General features: G+C 37.0%; 1 protein-coding gene and 1 pseudogene across 1 annotated transcript; one reads left to right on the top strand and one right to left on the bottom strand.

Moving 5' to 3' along the window:
• Window positions 1-8,495: 8,495 nt before the first annotated feature.
• LOC105088024 (tRNA pseudouridine(38/39) synthase-like) lies at window positions 8,496-9,504 on the top strand (annotated as a pseudogene).
• A 2,472-nt stretch (window positions 9,505-11,976) lies between these two features.
• On the bottom strand, window positions 11,977-12,537 carry LOC116150899 (uncharacterized protein CXorf51A). The gene is made up of 2 exons (XM_031446243.2): window positions 12,415-12,537; window positions 11,977-12,210 (listed from the first exon to the last, which is right to left on the bottom strand). The coding sequence occupies exons 1-2, from the start codon at window positions 12,535-12,537 to the stop codon at window positions 11,977-11,979; spliced, it is 357 nt and encodes a 118-aa protein (XP_031302103.1).
• Window positions 12,538-23,505: the final 10,968 nt, after the last annotated feature.

The following is a 23,505-nucleotide window of genomic DNA, read 5'->3' as shown; positions in this document are numbered from 1 at the left end:
ATTTTATAGCATCGTCATATTCATTATCTCAATGCTCAGGACAACACTATGACAGTTATAAATGAGTAAACTAAGAAGTTAAGTGACCTGCCTATAAACGCAGCTAATAAGAAACATAGATAAAGCCCAAGTGCATTTCCTCTGATGCCACAAATTTCTTTCAACTATACTCCTTCAAAGCTAAGTTTAAGAACATTTCTCTGAGTCACAAAAACAGAGCCACAGATAGATGGCATGTTGAGTGAAGACATTTTAAAAATGAATTTTAAAATATTTAATGTAAGTATAGCTATTGTGAGTGACAGAAAGAACAGCTTAAAATGATGGATTGACTATGTAGGTTTAGAAAACCAATGACAAAATAAACATCCATCTGGTATGCACATTGATTTTTAAAATTTAGATTTTCCAATAAACTTTATTTTTGCACAATTTCAAATTTATGGAAAGTTGCAAGTGTAGGACTAGGAATTTCCTTTATTCTTCACTGGATTCACCAGTGTTTTATCACATTTTCTTTCTTTCATTTACTCGTTCTTTCTCTCTATATATATGTATATATATTATGTATCATAATATGTAAATGCCTAATATTTATTCCCCCAAACAATTTAAGAGTTCAGTCACACATGTTACAAATCATTACTCTAAATCCCTAAATCCCTCAGGAGGTATGTCCTGAGAACAATGAAATATAGTAAAATTACCAAAATCAGGAAATGTAACCTTGATACAATACTCTTCTCTAATTTAGGGATCTGCAGACTATAGCTTTCAGGTCAAACATGGACCACTGCTGCTGGTTGCTGTGAATAGTTTTACTGGAATACAACCACATGTTGTCTATGACTGTTGTGGAGCTACTACAACACATTTGAGTAGTTATAACAGGCACCATGTGATCCACAAGCCTACAAATATTTAATGTTTGATCCTATACTGAACAAGTTTTCTGGTCCTTCTAATTCAAAGTCCATATTCAAATTTGACCACATCCAAATAATAACCTTTATAATTACATTTCCTCATTCAGGACCCACTTGAGATCACTCATTGCATTTAGTTATGTTTCTTTAATCTCCTTCAATCTCTACAACACTGACATTGAAATTTTTGGAAGAATAAAGGCTACTTGTTTTGTAGAATGTCTCTTTATATGGGTTTATCTGACATATCCTCATGATAGATTTAGGTTATACAGTTTTGGCAGGAACAATACCAGAAAGATGCTGTGTTCTTCTCCATACACCCTATCAGTAGGTGTAGTAGATGTCAGTTTCTCTTTTGTTAGTGGCATTCATCTTAATCACTTAGTTAAATTGGTGTTCGCTAAGTTCTTTCAACATGAAGTTACTGTTTTACCTTTGATAGTAACATAAAATTTTTGGAGGATAAGCTAAAACTATATAAATATCTTGTTTGGAATGAATTATCACTATGATGGTTAAAAATAGTGAATTTTTTAGTCCCATGTGCGTATTTTAATATCTTGGTAGAATGGCGAAGCTCAGGCCGATGCACACAAAGTACAGGAGAAACGTTTAAGGCTGGTGCTCACTAGAAGCCAAGATTCACCACAGTGCTGAGCCTTATCTTCAGTGCCTTTTTGAATGTGAATAATGGATGTGGTACTGAAAACAGAGAATGTTGTTTGGCTGACAGAATATTTATGGAGTAAAGTACTACAGGAATGCTTAGAATAAGTTTTGAATAATAATCCTTCAGAAAATGCAATACAGAGATTCAAATGCAATGCTGTAAGATGAATAGGAAACTTCCATCATTCAAAATGCTTCAAGGTAAGGCATGACTGTCTACGTGCCAGCAAGAAACACACCGCAACACACAGGTTTGGGTGACAGTGACTTGCAGCAGCTGTCTGAGGTCAGATATTTGACTTCTGTGGGGCTGTGGGAAGCAAGTCCACTGGGCTGAGCTGAGACACAGTCACCACGCCCTTGGTTAGGGGCACTTAGGCTGCCATTTTCCAAATTCCTTTTTCAATTAGTGGGAGCTGACATATCACATGTATGAAAGTTCTGATTTGACTCAAGATAAAGTCAAAATGAAGGTCACAACATGGTCTTCAAAGTCAGACTTTGATCAGGAAGCAATTAGAAGACGGATGATTAGGGAAGCAAGAAACAGAACATTTTCTTCCAAGTGTTATTGACTTAGCATTGATGGATGTTTTAGTTCTGTCCACTCTCTGATATTAAAAAAAACAGGCTGAGTTGAAGGACTAATTTTGAGTATACTCATTTTCAATTTCTATTCAATATTGGCTTGGAATAGAGCAAATAGTGAAATGATAATGGTAAAGATAAGAAGGGTAGCAAATTTTTTTCTGGATGGTACCAGAGGGATTTCCCAATACAGCACAAAGGAAGTAACAGGAAAGAAATCTCATGACATATTTTATGTGCCTGAAGTGTCAGTCCCCATGTCTCCCTGTTTCGATATTTACATAAAACATTGTAAACAGTGTTGTAAATGCTGGTTTTTAGGCATACTGTGTATAATTTTAAGACACTTTTTAAAGTAATATGTCAGGAAGGTATAATTTGGAGGTAGTAATAATAATAGAATAAGTTGGATTAAGTTATAGTATCCTAAAAAGTCTTTGAATAGTCACACTATCATTATAATGCACAAATACAACCCCCTAAGAGAACACAGATTAAGTGAAAGGACAAAATATATGTATAGCAATGTTGACCCTTACCATATCTTGGCATATACATGTGAAGGTACGTGGTAATATTTGCTGAGTTGTTGTTCTTATTCAACTGAATCCCATGTGAACTGATTTATAAATCTGTATATTCAACTGTAGGTTCTTTTTTACCTAGAGAAGAAAAATGTTTTGGATGCCATTCATCACAAAAACCTTCATTTAGCTTCTTTGCAAAGTTGTTGATTTTTTGAAGGATATATTACCTATATAATCTGGATCATTAGCTTCATAATTCTCCAAGATGGAGATTTGATAGGAAGTTAATTTTAAGTGGCAAAAATGTCTGAATTATTTTAAGACTGGAAATATCTCCCTGCTTCTGATTATTGAAAGTTTGCTTTTCAAAATTCAGCAATATATTCATTCAAAATATTTTTGAGAGCTTACTTTGAAACAAATTTTTCTTAAAAGTTGGATAAGGCTGCCTAATGACATATTATTGTATGTATTGAGGGTATTCAGGGAAAGTTTCAGGGTCTGAAGTGAGAAGTGGAGAGAAATGAAGGTTTTAAAACTAATCCAACAATTATTATTTTGTGTTCAGATTTCCACAAAATAGTTACTTATGGTCATACTTTAAAAGAAATAGTCTTCCTGTGGAAAAATAGTTAGGTTTCCAAAATGAAGATGTTAATAGTTTATGAAGACTCAAGGCTATTGTATATTGCTATTTAACTTGATTTGTACCACAATGACATAATTTGGTATCAAGTCCCAGCCAGAATTTTCCATGGGGCAAAGGGAAACACAGGAAATGCTATAGATTAATTCTAAAATTATGGTGATTTGGAGGACTGTATCTCCAGACAGATTGCCTGAATTCCAATCCTGGCGCTGCCATCCACTACTTGTGTGATCTTGGGTAAATATGAGAAAATGTAACACATCCGTGCAGTTTCCTACTCAGGTTATTGGAGGATTAAATAAATGTATGTAAAATATTTATAAAAGTGGTACATAGTAAGCACTTCAATATTAATAGTATCACTCAGTGAAGGCAAACTGTACATATGAGAAAATCCATAGTCAAAAAGAAGTTTCTCCATTAAAGAGTGAATAAAAGCAAGTGAACTAAAGATGCAATTTAAAAAGTTAAAATACAAAACAAAAGGAACCATGACAAATGAATTATTAAATTTAGCAACATAAATCATGGGATTGAAAATATAGATTGAAATTAATCTAAGCATTAGCACATTGAAAAGATAATCAAAATGGATAATGTGGTAACATCTAATTAGAAATGCTATCAGAAATTTGGAAGGAAATAAAATTATTCATAACGATTATGATAACTGATAACAAAAAAATCACCATCTTGCCACTTGCCTGTGGGAAAAGTCAGTTCTTTGTTTGGAGACCAAAAGAAAGTCAAAAGACGAAGTCACGTAGTTGAAACATGGTTGCCTCTGTGTTTCTCTGAGGGGAGGATGATGCGAGCAGCTGACTGACACTTGGGGAGTGGTGAATAAGATGGCAAAGAGGTGAGAGAGTAGAAAGCAGAGGTCAGGTGCCTGGGAAGTTGACGAAGTCCTTCGAATGTGACAGTGTTTGGAATAGAAACTTGGCAAGTTTTTCCTTCCTAGCTTAATCTTACATATTTCCTCCCTTAATTGTGAACATGGGTTCCTTTTCAAAATGGCAGCCTGGCTCAGCCAGATTGAGGGAAACAAAGGAATAGGGTTGAACCAAAGATTGAGGGGCCACATCACACTTTTGTGAATTGGCTATGATGGCAGCTTTAAAGAATTCTAGAAGTTTAGGTGAAATTCAGGGGCCCTTGAAGAACTTTATTTCTTTTTAATTAAGAAGTTACTCAGTAGTCATTTCCGAGGTATAATTGTTGCCAGCCCCCAAAAGAGTGCTTGCGGCATGGTAAGTGCTGAGTACAACTTTCCTATTTTTCCGATCTTCTGCCTAGTAGTTTCTATGTAGTTGAGGCCATTTTTTCTGCAGGCAGGCCAGGTTGATTCTCCTATCTTATCCTGATAACGCTCAAGGTAGATATAACCTTATGACAGAAATGAGGAGAAGGTGTTTCCAGGTTTCTGTTGCTTTTTAGCAAGATTGCCCTACTCAGTTCATTTATTATGCCCACTGGCAGCATGCACTGGTCTTTTGCCTTTGGTGATATTTTCCAGGCACATATGTGCAAATAAAATCATCAGTGATTGAATAGAACTTTATTTACCAAACACATTCCATCAGAGAAGACTCCAGCTGTAGCAGCTAGTGACAAATGCCACCCTCCTGGGGTGTTGCAGGCAGTAATAATGACAACACTAATAGCTCTCAGTCACTAGTGCATCCACCAGTATCCAAAGTAGCAATTTCCAACCAAGTGCGACACTGTAGGGACTTCACAGGCCACGCTGATATTTCCACTAAAAGCACACAATTACATGTGCATTCAGGCCTATAACCTTGCCTTCTCCCAAGATTGCTAGACATAATTTCCTGCCAAAAATGAAAATACGCATTTGTAGGTGACACAAATGCGCAGTAAGCATCTACTACTTGGAAATGAGGTGGGATGTATCTCCCACAAGAGACCCATAACAAGAGAGCATCTGGCTCTGATGGGGGCTATGGCTGGGAACACCGAAGGACCCACCCATGAGGACTGGGCTTACAGGGCCTACCTGAGACTGAGGGTGGATGAGGAGAATCGAGAACACTCTGTCCATACTGCTGACCTATCAGGGAATAACGAGCAGCTGCATTCAGTAGTAGGTGACTGGCAAAAGCATGGAGAGAGACTCCCTGTACGGAGCAGACACATAGGGACAACCTAAAAGCTAAAAGACAGCAAACAAACATTAAGAAAAACTCTTCAGCAACCCCGAGCACTCAATCTCAGCACAAGGCCATGTGGAGAAATGGGAACACTTGTGTGTTGTTCATGGGAATATAAATTGGTGGAGCCACTTTGGAAAACAGATGAAGGTTTCTCAAAAAATTAAAAATAGAATTACTATATGATCCAGCAATTCTATTTCAGGGTATATGCACAAAAGAATCTGTATGCAGGGTCCTGAAGATATGTTTGATACGCATGCTCATAGCAGCAGTATCCACAATAGGCAAATGATAGAAGCAACCCAAGTGTTATTGATGACTGAATAAGAATGTGGTCTGTACATACAATGGGATATTATTTAGCCTTAAAAAAGGGAAGCTATTCTGACACAGTCTATATGATGTACCTGGAACTGTTAAATTCATAGAGACTGTTAGGGACTGGAGGGAGGAGGACTGAGGAATTGTTGTTTAGTGGCTAGAGACTTTCAGTTTTGCAAAGTGAAAATAGTTTTGAGATTGCTTACATAAATGTACTTAATATTACTGAGATGTGCACTTAAAAAGGTTAAGATAACAAATTTCATGTTATCTGTATTTTGCCAAAATTAAAAACAAAAAGCAAGAATGGCTATATTAGTATCAGATAAGTAGACATTTTAACAAAGAAAATTACTAAAGACAAAGAGGGGCATTACATGATTATAAAAGTATCAATCCATCACAAAGATACAACTATCCTGAATGTGTTTCAAGGAAACAACAGAGTTTCCAGATACTCAAAGCAAATCCCAACAGAGTTGTGAGGAGACACAGACTAAGCCATAGTTATAGTTGGACTTCAAACATCTCTAACACTCAGCAACTGACAGAACCACTAGACGAAAAATCAGCAAAGAATAACTGAACAGAACAATGACCAACAGTGTCTAATTTATATATATAGAACACTCCACTCAACAACAGCAGAACACATATTTATTTCAAGTGTCTAGAATATATACCAAGATAGACTGTATGCTTTGCCATAAAATGAGCTTCAGCAAATTTAAAAGATTGAAATCTTACAGAATGTATGTTCTAAGCATAATGGAATCAAACTAGAAATCTGTAAATGTGAAAGACAACAGGAAAATCCCTAAACAATTGAAAATTAAACAACATACTTATAAATAATCTGTGGGTCAAAGACAAAGTCTCAAGGAAAATTAAAAAAAAAAAAGACATTGAACTGAATGAAAAGGAAGAGACATCAAAATAAATGGAAAGCAGCTAAAGCAGCACTGAGTGAAATTAATAGCATCAAATGCTTACATTAGAAAAAAGGAAAGGTCTCAAATCAGAGCCCTAAGTTCCTACCTAAAGCATATAGGGGGAAAAAAGAAGAAAATAAACCCAAAGCAGGTGGGAGGAAGGAAATAATTATGAGCAGAAATCAATGAAATTGAAAGGAAGAATAAAATAAAGAAAATCAATGGGAATGAAACTATTTCTTAAATCAGTAAAATTGATAAACCTTTAGCAAGACAAAGAGCAAATTAGACATGACCTAACAACCAGTGCCAGGGATGATTCCGGGAATGTCACCGCAGATCCGGCAGCCATTCAGCGGATGATAGGCAGATACTGTTATTAACTGTGTGCTCCTATATTTGAAAACTTAGAAGAAATGAATCAATTCTTTGAAAAGGTTATATAGGCAATATAATTAGTCCTTTAACCAATAAAGAGATTGAATTTGTATTTCTGCTCCTGAAACAGAACTACCCATGCCTACATGATTTCACTGGAAAATTGTACCCAATTTACAATCTCTACCACAAAATGGAAGAGGATGAAGACATTTCACATCTCATTTTGTGAAGCAAGTATTATGCTAATAACAAAGCTGCAAAGAGAGTACTTGTATTAAGATTGAATGTGTAGTCACAATAATGAAGATAGCATGGTATTTGCTGAGGTATGTACACGTATATCAGTGGAACAGAATAAAGAACCCAGAAATGGACTCAAACCAATATTCCTCCCAACTATTTTTGACAAAGATGAAAAAGCAATGTCAAGGAGGAAGAATAGCCTTTTTAATAAATGGTCCTAGAGCACTTGGACACTTCTATAATAAAAAAAGAACCTTGGCCCAAATCTCATACTTTATGCAAAAGGTAAAACAAATCAGATTGAAATTTAAAACTATATAATTTTAGAGAAGATGTTCAGTGCCTGAGACCAGGTGAAAAGTTCTTAGACCTGACACCAAAAGCATGACCCATAAAAGAAAAAAATTGATGAACTGGACCTCATCAAAATTATACCTTTTGCTCTGTGAAAGATACTATAATGTTGAAACATAAGCTACAGACTGAGAAAAAATGTAAATCACATTACCTGACAAAAGATCTATATCTAAAATGTATAAAGAGCTCTTGACATTCAACAGTGAACAAAATTTAAAAATCCAATTAGAAAATGGGCTTCAGCTGTGGCCCATGCTAAACAGGGGGGACCTGCATGATTCCTTTATTCCTGGGGTTATCACACCATTGCTGAAAATCACATAGACAGAAACCAGACTGAGAAACTCCTAAAAGGGGTACAAGAACTGGAGAAGGAGATTCAATGACCTAAGAAGGAACAGGCCGACAACAGGAACTCAAACATTAGAGAAAATTCTTCAGGAACTGGAAATGCTAAGTGTACTTTTTTTTTCTTTTTTTTAATGTCAGTCCTCATGACCAAAGACATGCAGCCCTACGTATAGTCTATCTGATCTGAGCTAAGGATACCAAGGCTTTGCCAGCCAGAAAAAATGCAATATTAGTGAAGAGAAAGAGGCTCTAACCAAGGCTGGACTAGGAGAAAGCAGGCAGGCAGCCAGCTCTCACTGATATGAGTAAAGAAACAAAGATATTACTTTGAAAGAAGTCAACAGTGCTGGTAAAGAAATTCATTGTACCCATATTTGCAATCAGGGGCTCCCTCCAGACATCCATATACTGGCCCGGGCCCCTGTAGAGCCCAGCTTCAGTGCTAGGTTCGGTTGTCTTGAGCAGACTTACTACAGTTCTCCCCTTGTGCTGATTTAGTAACCATGAATTACGCAGCTCTGAAATATGAAGGCACGTAAGATTTCAGGAGCTTGCGTAAAAGGAATGTAGCCAACAGACTGATTGATTTTCAGTGGACTATTCTGTCTGCTCAAGTACAGCTAGTAGTCCAGAGCCTGAGGGAGGGAGAGGGCAAGAATCTTTCTAGTTATGTCAGTTTGAAGTGATTGGCCAGGCGTTCTTTATCAAGACCGCTGTATGATGACTATCCTTTTTGTGATTGGCCAAGGGATGGATAAGCCAGAGATTATTGACGAACATAGAGAGATATTCCCAGAAACCTCACTACAGTATGGCTGTAGAATTTTCTCTTGTCTTGTATGATTTTAAGGTTGAAAATATCAACTGAATCTATGACTGGGAGGGTCAGGAGCTCGGTGTTACCACCTCCAACAACTATATAGGCTAAAGATACTGTTAAAACTTACATGTTGTATAGTATGCTATAAGGACTGGACTCTGTTGCAGTACCCTGTGGGGAAGGACCAAAAAGGAGGCAGTGATAGAATGAAGTAAAGTTAATAACTGTCATAATGCATTTGTAGTGGGAGTGGAAATGCACACATGTAAGTTCCTCCTAGATCACCTTAAATGTCAAGGATTGGAATTCCAATCCAGCATTTTATAAGTAGGGGAAGTATCTAGCATTTATTTCATGAAGAGGAAACAAAAAGCCTAAAGGGACTGTAATGACACACTAGAGGAAGAAAAGATTATTTAAAGAAGCCAACAGAGGGGCTCTGTGTTGATACAGAAATTAAAACATCATTTAACAGTAGAAAAAACTCACTAGGATCTAGGAGGCAACAACCAGCTAGTGGTAGGTGGTGTAGAAAGGAAATAATATATGTTATTTACATATAATTGCAGGAAGTCCTGGAAATTCAGATGATCCGCTCTTAAAAGCCCATAAGGTCATTGTAAGAAAGATCTTGTTGCTTAAATTAGAAACAATTTGCTTTTTTATCCCTGTCCAAAAAGATTGAGATAGAAAAACCAAAAATCAATTGTAAAATGGAGATGTATTTCTGTACACCTGGAAACCTGTGCCTTGTGTTCAAATTCTTGAAAGCTTGATTCTGCCAGTGTTAAAAAAAAAAAAAATAGGCTACAGACATAAATAGAAATCTCGATGAAGAGGATATACAGATGGCAAATGAGCACATAAAAAGAAGTTCAACGTTTACCATCAGGGAAAGGCAAATGAAAACTTTGAGAAGATACCACTATACATGAACCACAATGATTTAATCTTTTTTAAATGATAGCACCAAATGCTGGTGAGAATGCAGAGGAACTGCTGGTGGGATTGTAAAATGGTACAACCACTCTGGAGAGAAGTATGGAAGTTTCTTAACAAAACTGAGCATGCCATTACCATGTGATCCAGCCATTGTACTTGTGGGCATTTATCTCAGAGAAATGAAAACTTTTACATTCACAGGAAAACCTAAACAGGAACGATCATATCAGCTTTTTTTTTTTTTGTAATAGTCAAAAAAATCAAAACAATGAAAATGTCCTTCAATAAATGAATTGGTTAAACTGTGGTACCTCCATACCCTAGAATATTACTCACCAATAAAGGGAAAAAAAGATTGACATACACAATGACTTGGATGGATCTCAAGGGATTTATACTGAATGTAAAAAGCCAATCACAATAGGTTATATGTTGAATGATTCCATTTATTTATTATTCTTGTAGTGGCAAAATTATAGAGATGAAGAACAAATTACTGGATTCCAGAGGTCAGGGAGGGAGGGAGGTAGTTGTGGTTATAAATGAGTATAACGTGACAGATCCTCGTGCTGGAATTCTTCTGTAACTTGACTGTAATGGTGTTAATCACAGGAAACTACACAGGTGATAAAATTCCGTAGGACTAAACACAAACACTCATACAAATATGTGCGTGTAAAACTGGTGAAACTGAGTGAGGTAAATAGATCATAACACTTTCAATTTCCTGATTGTGATGTTCTACTATAGATATGCGAGATGTTACCATTGGAAGAAACTAGGTTTAAGGGGAGAAGATATTTCTATTTCTTACAGCTGCACGTGACTTTACAATGATCTCAGTTTTTTAAATAAAATTAAAGCAAGTTTGTGGTATCGTTTAAATGCTGCCAAACTCTCAACAAAATAGCAATCATAAAATGCTAGAAAATGCCATCTATACATATAAATGGAATCAGTATGTTCTCATTTTTATCCAGCTTCTTTCACTCAACGTACTTGATTTGAGGGTTCTTGTGTACAACAATATTACATTAATTTTATTAGTATGATTGTTATTTTGTTGAGGATGGGGATCTACAGAGAGGGGCAAAAAGAAGCAATCGTCAGGGAGTAGGAGGAAACTTCTTGGGGTGATGGGTATGTTCACACTTAGAATTGTGGTGATGGCTTAACAAGTATATACATACGACCAAACTCATCAAATTGTCACTTTAAGCATGCGCAATTTATTATATGTCAATTATACTTCAATGAAACCACTTAAAAGGATATCCTCTTTAGAGAGAAAAACAACTTTGGAAAGAATAAAGATAAAGATCCCTGCAGGGGAGACTGCTGTTTTAGAATTCTCTGTAGACAATATCCCTCTTTATTGCCTGCAAAGCAGACCTGCTCCCACTGCCCTGCCCTTGGGAAGCCACTGCTTGACCCTAAGTTTCTGTAACAAGTGGGCTAATCAGTGTTGGATTTGTGGCTTCCAGTCACCATTATTTCAGTCCTTAGGGTGCTTTCAGTAACTTTTAGTAGGATGAGGTTTTTGGCCCTTTGGAGGATCATCAGTTGTTGATGTCATCAGGTGGCATGTAACAAACACCACTATGAGGTAGGTGGCCTGGGAGTCATTTATTTCCCTGTTTCGTGGGATCCCACTGCCACCCACACACCTTAAACCATATAGGTTCTGGCAATCTACACTTTGACAGCGTGCTCCGCCTGCGCCCCACCCCAAAGATAGAAATGCCAAGCCCTTTTCCATCTTCCCAGTAGGTTCAAGTGTTAAGCAGGAAATTTGTCCGCAGCACTCTGTCCTGACCCACTCCTTATCCCCACTATCTGGTTAACTGTGATTCTGCCAGTCTTGCCCCCACTCTGCAGGACCCAGTGTCCCTCCCTCCTCACACCCTTTCCTCTTCCCTTCCTTCCCTGCTCCCACCACAAGAGAACTCACAGAAGCACACAGAAATTTTCCCAAGTTGGTTTTTATTTAATTACCATCAGTGTACCCTGTAGCTGTAAAATTCAATAGGTACACATTTGGTCATTTCAGAGACTTTGCAGATATTTCTGAGGTCTCTAGCCTCTCTCTGAAGTTACTGGCCACCCAGGTCACCAGTTGAAGTAGTGGGCTTCTCCGCTACCTCTTGCTTCTGCTGCAGCTCATTTTGATTTTCACTTAATGTCTCATTCAGCCTGTGATAATGGCCGAATAGTGTTGGTCCTTTAGCCTTCTTAGACTTTCTTATAGGGTTGGTAGTTTTTTTAGAGGCTTTTTTACTCAAAGTCCTTTGAAGGTTTTTTTTAATCTTCCTGGTTGTCTTCAATGCCTAGGAAGGAGGACAACAGAGTGAGTTTAAAAGGACACTGGTTTAGGGGGGAAAAGATGGGATATTGATGGAAAGGATGGCTTCATGAGAAGGGGTCAGGGCTGAGGAGGGGGTTTGTGCCAGGCAAGGAAGGGTAAGATTCTTGGGGGAGGAGGGCTCAATGGGTCAATGAAGAAAAGAGTAGCTTGAATAGGGTCACCTTACCTTGCCGCCACTTCTGGTCCTGGGTTGATCAGGAACATTCATCTTCTTCCGCTGTCTGGAACTTGCGGTTGGTTGTTCCATATCTGTATTAGGCTCTGGTAGTTTCTTGGACACCTTAGACATATTGAAGCCTCCTGGTGGACTAGCCCAGGCTTCCTGACCGTGCTATATATACCCTTCCCCAGGACAATGAGGGGACCACACCCTTCAGCTTTGATTGGTCAGCAAGGCACTCCCCTAGCCAATAGTGGCTAAGGGGGTTGCTTAGAGATCACAAAGTACTGCTGATGACACCTCTGTGTGTGGCAAAGTTTGCTGGAGGGGCCAAGATATGGCTCAGACATTTCAAAGTACAATTTCTGACACCTCTGTAGGGGGAGAGGGGGTGATGAGGGGGCAAAGATGGCTTGGATAGAGAAAAGGGGCTTTCTTTAACATCCCAAAATAGTCTTCCCAAGCTGAACTGCCACCCCTCCTTATATCTCCATGTTCAATTGTGGTGGTGCACGTGGTAGAGAAAGAACCTGTCCTCCAAGCTGTTCTCCAAGGCCGCCCCTGCTCGGTGTTTTATTCTGGTACCTCCCATCCCTAGTTACTAGCTTCTGTTTTGAATATGTTGCCTAAAATCCCTCCAAAAGCAGTACGGCTGAATTCAAATATCGGAGAAGATGTGAATCATTTTACAAACTAACAGAAAGACCGCAACCACGAATAAACATTAAAGGCTGCTTATTTTGATTATTGTCTGCCAGCTCTGCAACTTAAAGGCAAAGATTAGAATTAATTGGCCACTCATGAAGGTTACTTTTATTTTTACTTTTATTCTATTCTTGAACTCTGGCCATATCACCACCATTGAGTTTTATAAGGTTCTTTGTCTTATATATATATTTTTTCTTTTTCTTTCATCCTGGAGTTCAACACTCATTTCCTTCCCACTGTGAGGGACCTGCTCTGATGTGTTTGAATTATGCCCTTATATGTTTGTACTCTTGTGAAATATATAACCTTGTTAAATATGTGTGTTTGGATGCAGTACATTGTGCCTTAGAACTTGTTCTGTTTCTTATGCTTTTAAGTTCAACTTACACAGCTATGTGTACCTCTAGTTCATTGTTTCTAATGCTGCATCATATTCCATTAGAACACATGCCCCAAGTATTGCTTGTCCATTTCTTCCTCTTTTGAGGGACACCTGTGTTGGCTCTTTACCCCCTGCCACAGATAATGCTATGATGAGCCTTCTCATTCATGTCCCCTTATGGACTTCTGCATATATTTTTCTGGGATATATACTCAGGAATAGAATTTGCAGGTCATAGAGATCCTTAGTCTGGGCTGCTATAACAGAATACCACAGACTAGGAGATTAAACCACAAACATTTATTTCTCACAGTTCTGGAGGCTGGAATTCCAAGATTAAGATGCCAGCATGGTTGAATTCTTGATGAGGACCCTCTTCCTACTTATGTCCTCACATGGCCTTGCTTGGTGGCTACACACAAAGAGAGAACTATCTCCTGTCTCCTCCTCTTTTTCTAAGGGCATTTATCCCATCATAAGACCCCACCCTCATGACCGAATCCAACTCTATTACCTCCCAAAAGCCCCATCTCCAAATACCATCACATCTAGAGGACTAGAGTTTCAACATATGGCTTTTGGAGGGATGCAAGCATTCAGTCTATAAGCAATATTTTTTTCTAAATGTTACCAGGTTGCTCTCCAAAACGACTGTACCAGTCTATCTTCCCAATAGAATTATATTAGCTATTTCCCTCCGAACTCACCAATACTCAGTGTGGAAGCAACTTCGGGTATGGCTCCCAATGATCCCCGCCTCCTGATGTTCACGCTCTTATGTAATCCACTTCCCTTGAGTGTGGCTGTGCCTAATGACTTGCTTCTAATGAATTGAATCAGTAGAATCCAGTAAAAGTAATAGGATGTTATTAACATGATTAAACTTCCTCTTGCTAGAACTTTCTTGCTAACAGTCTCTCTTGCTTGCTTGTCTTCTCATTCTAATGAAAGCATATTGTGAAGTGCTCAGTGAAGAGGCTCACACATCAAGGAATAGCTCCTGAGGAACTCAGCCCTCAGTGCGACAAACCACAAGGCACTGCATCCTACCAACAACCACATTACTGAGCTAGGAAGCAGATTCTTCCCAACTGAGACTGATATGAGGTAGCCATGTAAGATACACAGAGCCAGAGGGCTAGCTAAGATGCACCCAGATTCTTGATTCATAGTAACTCTGAGATAATAGATTTTGTTGTTTGAAGCCACTAACTTTGGGGGTAATTTTTTACACAGCAAACGATAACTAGCACAGTATTATCCAACTTTTAATTTTAAAAAAAATCCAGTGGTAAAAAGTATAATCTCCTTTCACTTCTATGATTACTAGTGATTCAGCTATTTAGATTTTCTATTCTTTACATTGGTTTTTGGTCAACAATGTTTCTCATTCTGTTGGATTTCTTGTCTTCTTCAAGTTGTCTATTTCAAGTTTCATGATTTTACCATTCCTTTATATTTTATGGATATTAATTCTTTGTTAGTGAACTTTGATATGCTTTGAATAACCATCAAGCATTTATGTTCAACACTATCCTCCGCGTTTGTTTTCCTGCACCATCTGATATGTGGTGATATCTTTATTACACACCTTTTATTTTTAGGGGGTATTTCATTGATCATGACCGCTAGTGCTATGTTGAATGTAGAGACAATATCAGACATGTTAGGCACATGAACTTCAGGATATACATGTTATGGTAATTAGGAGAAGGTATTTTTTGTTTTGTTTGCTACAGAGACTTTATCATGTTAAAGAAGTTTCGTTAGGTTTTAGAAAACACTTTTTAAAAAATCATGTGTCTTTACCAAATGCTTTTGCTATACCTATTGAGATGATTATTTAAATGAAATGTTTTCCTTATTCTATTAGGGTGGGGAATCACAGAGACATATTTTCCTATCTTAAATCATTCTCATATTCCTAAGACAATCTTACTTGATTATGGTGCATTATCCTATTATTATATATTATTTTATACTTTTATGTCAATGTTCATAAGGGAGATAGATAGCCTTTAAATTTCATTATATGGTCTGTCTTATCTCAGTTTTGAAATCAAGGTTACACTAGCCTTATACTCTCATTTTCATTTTCTGGCACAACTATGTAAGAGCTAAAATTGTCTGTTCCTTTACCGTTTTGTACAACTTATCTCTAAAGCCACCTAGATCTAGGGCTTTCCTGTACGTGGGGCAGTGGATAGGAGCGAGTCTGTTTACCATTTTTATGTCTTTCATAGTTATAGGCATTTGAACTTGTTAGATAGGCTAATTAATAATACCGATTTCTTCCCTTTCAGAGTTTGTAACCTATTGATAGATGTGCATGCATTAGAGAGATCTAGATAAAGCTGACTGCAAGTTGTGACTTTAGATCTCTAGCCAAGTGGATTTGCTAATAATTCACCCCTGAATTTGTAAGACTCCTTACTACATAGCAGATCGGAATTCACCTTTCAGTTGATAAGGCTGATCCTGTGAAAAGTGAGTGGATCAGAAGGGGCTGAGTGAAGCATACCCCACTGCTTCTTACAAATTTACGAAAGAAATCCCTGTCTCTTCCTGGGGAGAAGTGAGTGAGGTGGTGCAGAGAGGCTAAACGTGTTTAAAAGTTAGACAAATAAGAGTCTCCCAAACAATTGGCCTTTTCAGGTTTTTTTTTCCTGTAAAATTTAGCCATTTATACTGTTTCCCCTAACAATAGGCTCATTTCCTCTTGGGTTTCAAGTTTATTGGCATATACTAAGTAATAATAGTATTTCATTGCTTTTTAAATTTCTATAGTATTTTTATTTTTCTCATTCACATTTTGTTTGAGTCTTAGCTCCTTTTTTTTCTTGATGTCTCCCTTGTGGTTTGTTTATCTTATTAATCTTCTAAAGTAATCATTTCTTAATTTTATAATTGTTCTTTATTTTTGGTCTATATTTCCTCACTTCTGTATTTATGTCTATTTCCTCATTTATGGTCTCTTTCACATTTATTCTGTTGCCCTTCCTTCTGGCTTGTTGAATTGAATACATAGCTTATTTGTCTTCAATATTTTTTTTTATTTCTGATAAATATATTTAGAGCAGTAAATTTCTCACCAAGTTCTGTGTTAGCTATATGTCACAAATCTTCTAGTGCTAATTAGTGTTAGGAATATCTCAATTTTATTATCTCCTCTTTAATCCGAGGATTATTAGGTAATATGATGATAGTTTTTAAGCATATTAGATGTTTAAGCTATCCTTAAAAAAAAATCTAATTTTATTATCGTCAAACAGCATAGTCTGCAGGATATTAACTCATTAAAGTTCTCTCACGCTTTCTTTGTAAACTTGTACATGGTCAATCTTTGAGACTATTCCTTGAGTGCTTGAAAATAATGTGTATTCGCTATTTGCTGAGGATAAGTGTTCTATATTCCAGTTTGTACTTATTAATTCTATTATTCAGATCCTCTATCTTTGCTTCTTTCCCCTTTTCTCTTTTGACTCTGAGCTGCTTGGCATATTTCCATCCCTTCACTTTCACCCACCGTATTCTGATGAGGACCACATTTTGTCAGCAATCAGCGCCTCCTCCACTGACTAATCTAGTAGAACAGATGCCTGAGCCCAAAGACGTTGCCAGGTGTCCACCTGATGGCCCTGGTAAGAACTTTTCCTGCAAAGCCCCAGAACATCTGCAAGCATTAGAAAAGGATGTAGGTCTCTGGACCCCTAGGAGATAGAGGGAAATGCTCCCTACATTTGTACTTCTGGTGAATAGAACCGAAACACTTGAGATTTCCTCTAGCTGGAAAAATTTTAATCACAGTTTCTTTTGATCTTTCACACCTTTTCCTTTGTTATTATAATGTGAGCTTTTTGTGGACAGAAAGTGTGTGGCTTTGCTGTCTATTCAGGCAGTGGACATATAACAGCTCAGTAAATGTTTGAATGAGTGAGTGAATGACCAAGTCGACTGAAATAAATGCACAGCATAAAAGTTGAGAGTTAGGTTTTATTTGGCAGACATTTCTGAGGACTCGAACCCCTTCAAGCCCGGGATGACAGCCTCTCAGATGGCTCTGAGGGACTGCTCCAAAGGGTAGGGGAGGAGCTAGGATATATAGGAGCTTTACAACAACACCAGGTAGTCAGAGCATTAACAGATTACTTGTTAACTAAAGAAAACCAGGCATCTCAAGTTAAAGAATTTAGTGCTTTTCTATGTATGGGAGGGAGCAAACATTTGGGCTCATTGAATTCATTCCTTTGACAAGCCCCTAGCTATGTAGGGCCAGTATCCTGTCCTTTCTTATTCTGAGTCCCCTCAGGGTGCACCATGGTGAGTGGCTGCAGAGGCTGGGCTGCAGGCTTGTCTTCACTGGGGGGTGGCGGCAGCCGCTGATGACTTGATGGCTTCAGCATTCTTTGTTTACTGATCTGGTTTGCAGTATTTTTCATTGACAGTCATGCCATAATTTTGCTGTAGCCTCAGAATCTAGTTAAATACAACATTCTAGCCAGGCCTTACCAGTGGACAAACACTGACAAAAAATGTATAACCTATCCGTTGTCCCGATGCCAGTTTAGTAGTTAGCAAATGATGGCCACTGTGCCAAATTCCACTTGGCTGCCTGGTTAGGCCAAAGAAAAACAGGCATCACACATTCATGCATCTTTTTTCTATGGCTAATTTAATGCTGTGAAGGCAGAGTCGAGTAGTTGTGATGGAGACCATATGGTATACAAAGCCAAAATTATTTACTATCTAGCTCAAGAGAAAAATATTGCCCACCCCTGTGCTAGACTCGAGTTTTTTGAGGCCAGGACCTAGGTTTCATTTATTTGTGTATTCCTGTAGATGACAGCATATAGTTGATCCTTGTCAACCGACAAAAAAAAAAAAGAAAAAAGAAGAAAAGAAACCCACAAAACTAGAGCTGTGAGTTGAGTTTATTCAGTGTCTTATTAAGGACTATAGCCTGAGAGACAACCTCTCAGATGGCTCTGAGAAATTGTTCCAAAGATTTTGGCAGAGGGGTAGGTGCAGTCAAGTGCACATCTTTGCCCTGAATTCCTTTCAGGGTAGGTTGAAGGTCAGTGACTACAGTGTCTAATGACTTAACTCTTGTAGAACCAGGTGGTGATCAACATCCTTTACTTGGTACCCTTAATATACGTAGAAACAATAAATAAGTTGAAAATAAGTGAAATAAGAAAACATTTCCAATGAAGGCATCACTGATCAAAACTAACAGCTATATCATTCTCTCAAGTAAGATGCTAATTCAAACAGCTACAGCATTATCACTGTACTTTTCTTTCAGGTGTTATTCTAATTTCTCAAAGTAAGAACACTGTTAAAATGGAGATGCGGACTAAAGGTAGAATTCCACCACCCTTGAGGCTAGGTTTCCTGTCCCAGCTGTGACTTTGGGTCATTAAATTAAAAGCTTATTTAGGCTGTCTCTGTGTTATATTTTTAGGAAGGTCAGTTGCTTATTTCCACAATGACTAAGACTTATTTATCAGTGCCAATTCTATGTGTATCATAAAGCGGTGAAATGGACTCTAAGTGCAAATTCAAAGGAAGCCAAATAAAGCATAGAAAGATTCTTGGGCAGGAATTACTATTACTCTTTCACAGATAAAATACAAATATCTTGCTATATTTTTGTGTGATCTGGTTAAACTTTTTTTCTATTTCCTACCAATAATTTGTTTAAAATTATAATCTTTTATAATTTTTTAAAAATCGTCATTGAAAACTAAGCACCTAGTAGGCAATACATATTTGTTGCATACAGAAAAGAGTTACTTTGTGACATGAGATACTTCCCAGAAATTTTATGATAAGTAAAATAATGTTTTAAAAACCAGTGTACAATGGGATAATAACAAAGGAGGACTATTTTTAAATGTTGATCTTTACCTAACTCAGTAGTTATAATTAGATCTTTCTGGTACCTAAACTAACTTTTCAAACCTAGAAGAACTTCTAATAGTAAAATATTAATGAGGAAAATATTCTTTTTGCATATAATGCCAAGAAATAGTCAACATAGGACTGTCAGTAATGACATGATGGAATGATTAATATTTCTTATTACAGATGAAAAAATATATGCTCTCTCCCCAGTAAAGCAATTGTAGGATATGAGAAATTTGTCTTTCTAAATATAAACCCAAGACTGACAAATAATTTTAAATAATATATTTTTTTAAAAGTCAAATGTTTCGTCTACCATCAATAATGTTGTACTTTCCCATTTTACTTTATTTGCATCACAATTAAATCATTTTGGGGTTGTGTTGGTGGACCATGTTGTCAGAGCTTTGCCTCTCCATTATAAACAACCTTTAGAGTGAACTTTCCTTTATTATATTTTGTAATAAGGACCAAATGAGATGTACAGAATACATTTAATAATTTTATATTTGGTTTCAATTATTCTGATTTTCTTTCCTTTTTTACAGTTTAATCTGTGAAAATTGCTATTTTATAATTTTAAAGAAATCCATTTAGACTGTATTTTCCAAACGTATCTTAAGGTGGCTTATAGTAATCCTTTATTTTAAAATCTCTTTTATATGTGCTTTATATGTTGGGATATTTTACATTTTTGCTTGAATTCTTTCTTGGTGACAATTATTGAAAAATTGTGTATATATATATATATATATATACACATATATATATACACACACACACACACTGTGATGTATATCACTGTGATTTAGGAGTCAGAAAACCACTGTCCATGTTGGGGTGGGTGTCAAATGTAGACACAGGTGCTTGTTTTTACAAATAAAGCGTATTTGGGACCTAGCCATACCCATTTATTTACATAGTGTCCGTGGTTGCTTTTGTGCTAACTCAACAGAGACCTATAGTATTTACTACCTGACCCTTTACAGAAAGTTTTACAGACTCAATATTTTAAAGATCAGAACAATGAATCTCAGAAGTTCAATAACCTGCCCAAATTCATACTACTATGTAAGTGACAGAGCCAAGTCTTAGTTAGCTTCAGTCTCCCAGGTTCTAAGGCCCCTGCTTATAACGTATATATCGTAATTCTTCATTATCTTATTGGTCTATTTCTACTCTCTTATCCTCACCAATGGTCACAGCTTTTGTCTTTCTTTTCCAGTCAACGCATCTGATATTTGCCAACCTGGGCAACTTTTAGTCAGTTGCCACATGAAGTCTGAACCTAACAAAACCCTCCTAGATTTACTGTAAAAAAGGAGGGTGCTAAGGAGGTTGGCAGTAGCAGAAACCAAAGTATATGAAGGATCTGTCGAACATGCATTTTTAAACTACGGCATTAGCTAGGGTTTTAATGAAGTCTACAGTGGGAAAATAAATAAGTGTGTATAGTGCTGTCAGATAAATTTGAATCTCACATTGAAAAATCAAGATTCCATTTTGCAAAAATTAGCTCTTCTCACACGTGGTTTCCAGAGGTTAATTTTAAAATCCACTGTCATATATCCATATATCAATATATCTATCCAGTGATACATACATCTTGGCATGTATGTACGTCCATGTAGCAATCTAAAGAGTAAATTAGTTGCATAATCATGTGTTCAGTGTGTTCTAATGTTTATAGGAAAAAAACCACTCCATGCTGGGCATTGCAGGGGAATCATCCTCTCTTTCCTTCTCCCTTTCTGTCCTTCCCTCCCTCCTTCTCTCTCTCACTCTCTCTTTTTCTGTATATGACAAATACATTTGAATGAAACCCATGAGGTAGGTAGATACTGGAGGTTAAAATGGGATGTAAAGAGATAGCTATGTAGTGGGATATTATGAAATTTTGCATTATATGCCTTATAAGCTGCTACCATGATTCAGTGCTTAAGCTATGAAATATCACTTTTTATATAAAAATTTCAATAGAAAAATGTATTTTCTAAATCATTTTCTGTGGGATATTAGCAAACCTTTCAGCTTCCACAAATCCTAAAATTCTCCACCCATGGAAATGGGTTGAGTACAACCTAGTCTTATCTATGTGATTCTATTAATGCTAGAGTGTTTTGAAGTTTTCTTTTCCCACAGGAGTCTCTGTTGCTTCCAATATCTTTTTTTCTTTGTTTATGTCTGTGTTATTCTTCATTTTTCTTGCATGAAGTTTTTCTTAGATGTCTGGTAATCCTTGATTGTCTGCTTATGATTGAGGATGGGGAAATAAAATGATGTTTGGAAGTGCTGAGTATGTGGATCTAATTGGTTGATTTAATTTTACTGTAAAATTATCTGGATGCAATTTTATACAATGGAATGCGACATTTTGTATCTTTATGTCATTCTTTTTTTCTGATGAACTTTTACGGAGGAGCAATTTCTAATCTGTCTGGATGGTAAAGCTCTGGCTGCCAGAGATTTGGGAGCAACACTCACTAAGAACTGAGGAAGGAAAGCCAGGAATTTCCAGTGTTAAATATGGACATGGTTCATCCTCATGTAACATCCCTGGTTTTTAGTGCACATGCCCTCAACTTTGCCTGATATTTCTGGAGAATAAACCTCCAGGCGTCTGCTGAAGTGGGAGAGAGAGTTCCCTAGGGACATAGACTAAATAAGGTGATCTAGAAATCTAGTGTTTTTCTACAGTTTTAATCCTATCCCTTCTTTCTTTATTTTTTGTTGAAGTACCGTCAGTTACAGTGTGTCAGTTTCTGGTGTGCAGCACAATGTCCCAGTCATGCATATACATGCACACCCTGTCCCTTCTTTTTACCTCTCCCTTTTGTGCCCAATCCCATAAGTACCTGAGCTAATACTTCCTGAATCTTTGAGGATTCTTTAATATACATCTAGTTGGTTCTCAGCTCTTCCTAAGGCCTGTTTGAGATTCAGTTTTCTTAGTTCTGCTAAGTTAATTATCACTGGTTCATTTGCTTTCCAACTTCCAAAATGATGTTGCTGTTTTATTCGCTCCTGTTCTCTCTGTCCTTGTAGGTCCTAGTGGAGTTTTCAGAGGAAGTGAAATTGGATGTGTATATTCAATCTACCATCTTATTATCTCGTGCCTCTGGAGTGAAGCACTGGGGATTTATACACTTAGGAAACCTACAGTTGTCTTCATGGCAGGGATTCAAATATGTAAACTACATTTAATTTGGAAATGAGATACATCTGAATTCTTCAAGGAATTAAATCAAAATGTATACACAATGAAAGAAAATAAATAGTTTTTTATTGGTCCCAGTTTGTCATTTAGCCTTTAATGAAATGGAGAAGGCTAAAAACATTCACTTGCTATAGACTCTATTCTTCTGGTGTCAAGTAAAGAGTCTTGCTTCCTATTTATTTGGTTTGTAAAATGATTAAAAAACCTTTAGTCCCTCTTCTGACAATAGGCTTGTCACTTCAAATAATTCCAAGTGAGGTAGGTATGATGATCACTTGGTAATAATGTCATATTATGCCATAAATTGAGTTTATTGGCATTGTTTGAAACCAAGAGAAAAACAAAGTGAAAGGGGCCTGTCTGTATAGTGTGACTGAACGGGACAAGGGGCACAAATGTACAAAGGAAATTATGTTCCATTAGAATGAAATGAGATGGGAAATACATTACAAACTGTAAAGGTGCAATGGTAAAGTTTTTGCCCCAGACGTGCGTGTTTTCTCCAGCAACACACTGCTGTTTGAATGTTGCTAGTATTTAGGTGTCAAAATGGTATTGCAACCTGTCATGTGCTCTTAATGAATTATATTTAACACAGCATTAGAAATGCATGAAATTACTTTTCAGAATGGGTAGTCCATCCCTAAAGCCCACAAAAGATATGTGCCCACTGTGTGGGGAGCAGTCCTTTAGAAGGAATAGAAATAATAAAAATAGGAGCTACAGTTACAGTCCCTAAAATATAGGTCAGGTCCTAGAGGCAGATTGTATATCCATATATATAAATCATTTCAACATGAGAGAAAACCATGAGGAAGAATAGAGGAAAGTTAAAATCAGTAGAAGGATAGTGGATCCATTTTTAAATAACAGATCTAAATTC

This window comes from Camelus dromedarius, chromosome X (genome assembly GCF_036321535.1).
Source record: "Camelus dromedarius isolate mCamDro1 chromosome X, mCamDro1.pat, whole genome shotgun sequence".
NCBI lineage: Eukaryota > Metazoa > Chordata > Mammalia > Artiodactyla > Camelidae > Camelus > Camelus dromedarius.
This window is presented reverse-complemented; position numbering and strand designations above follow the sequence as displayed.

Bases quoted from the DNA above. Each gene is read 5' to 3' on its own strand.
- LOC116150899 (XM_031446243.2), bottom strand. From the start codon at position 12,537: ATGTCTAAGGTGTCCAAGAAACTACCAGAGCCTAATACAGATATGGAA. The intron at 12,211-12,414 runs GTAAGGTGACCC...CCTCCTTCCTAG, and splicing joins GGACCAGAAGTGGCGGCAAG to GCATTGAAGACAACCAGGAA.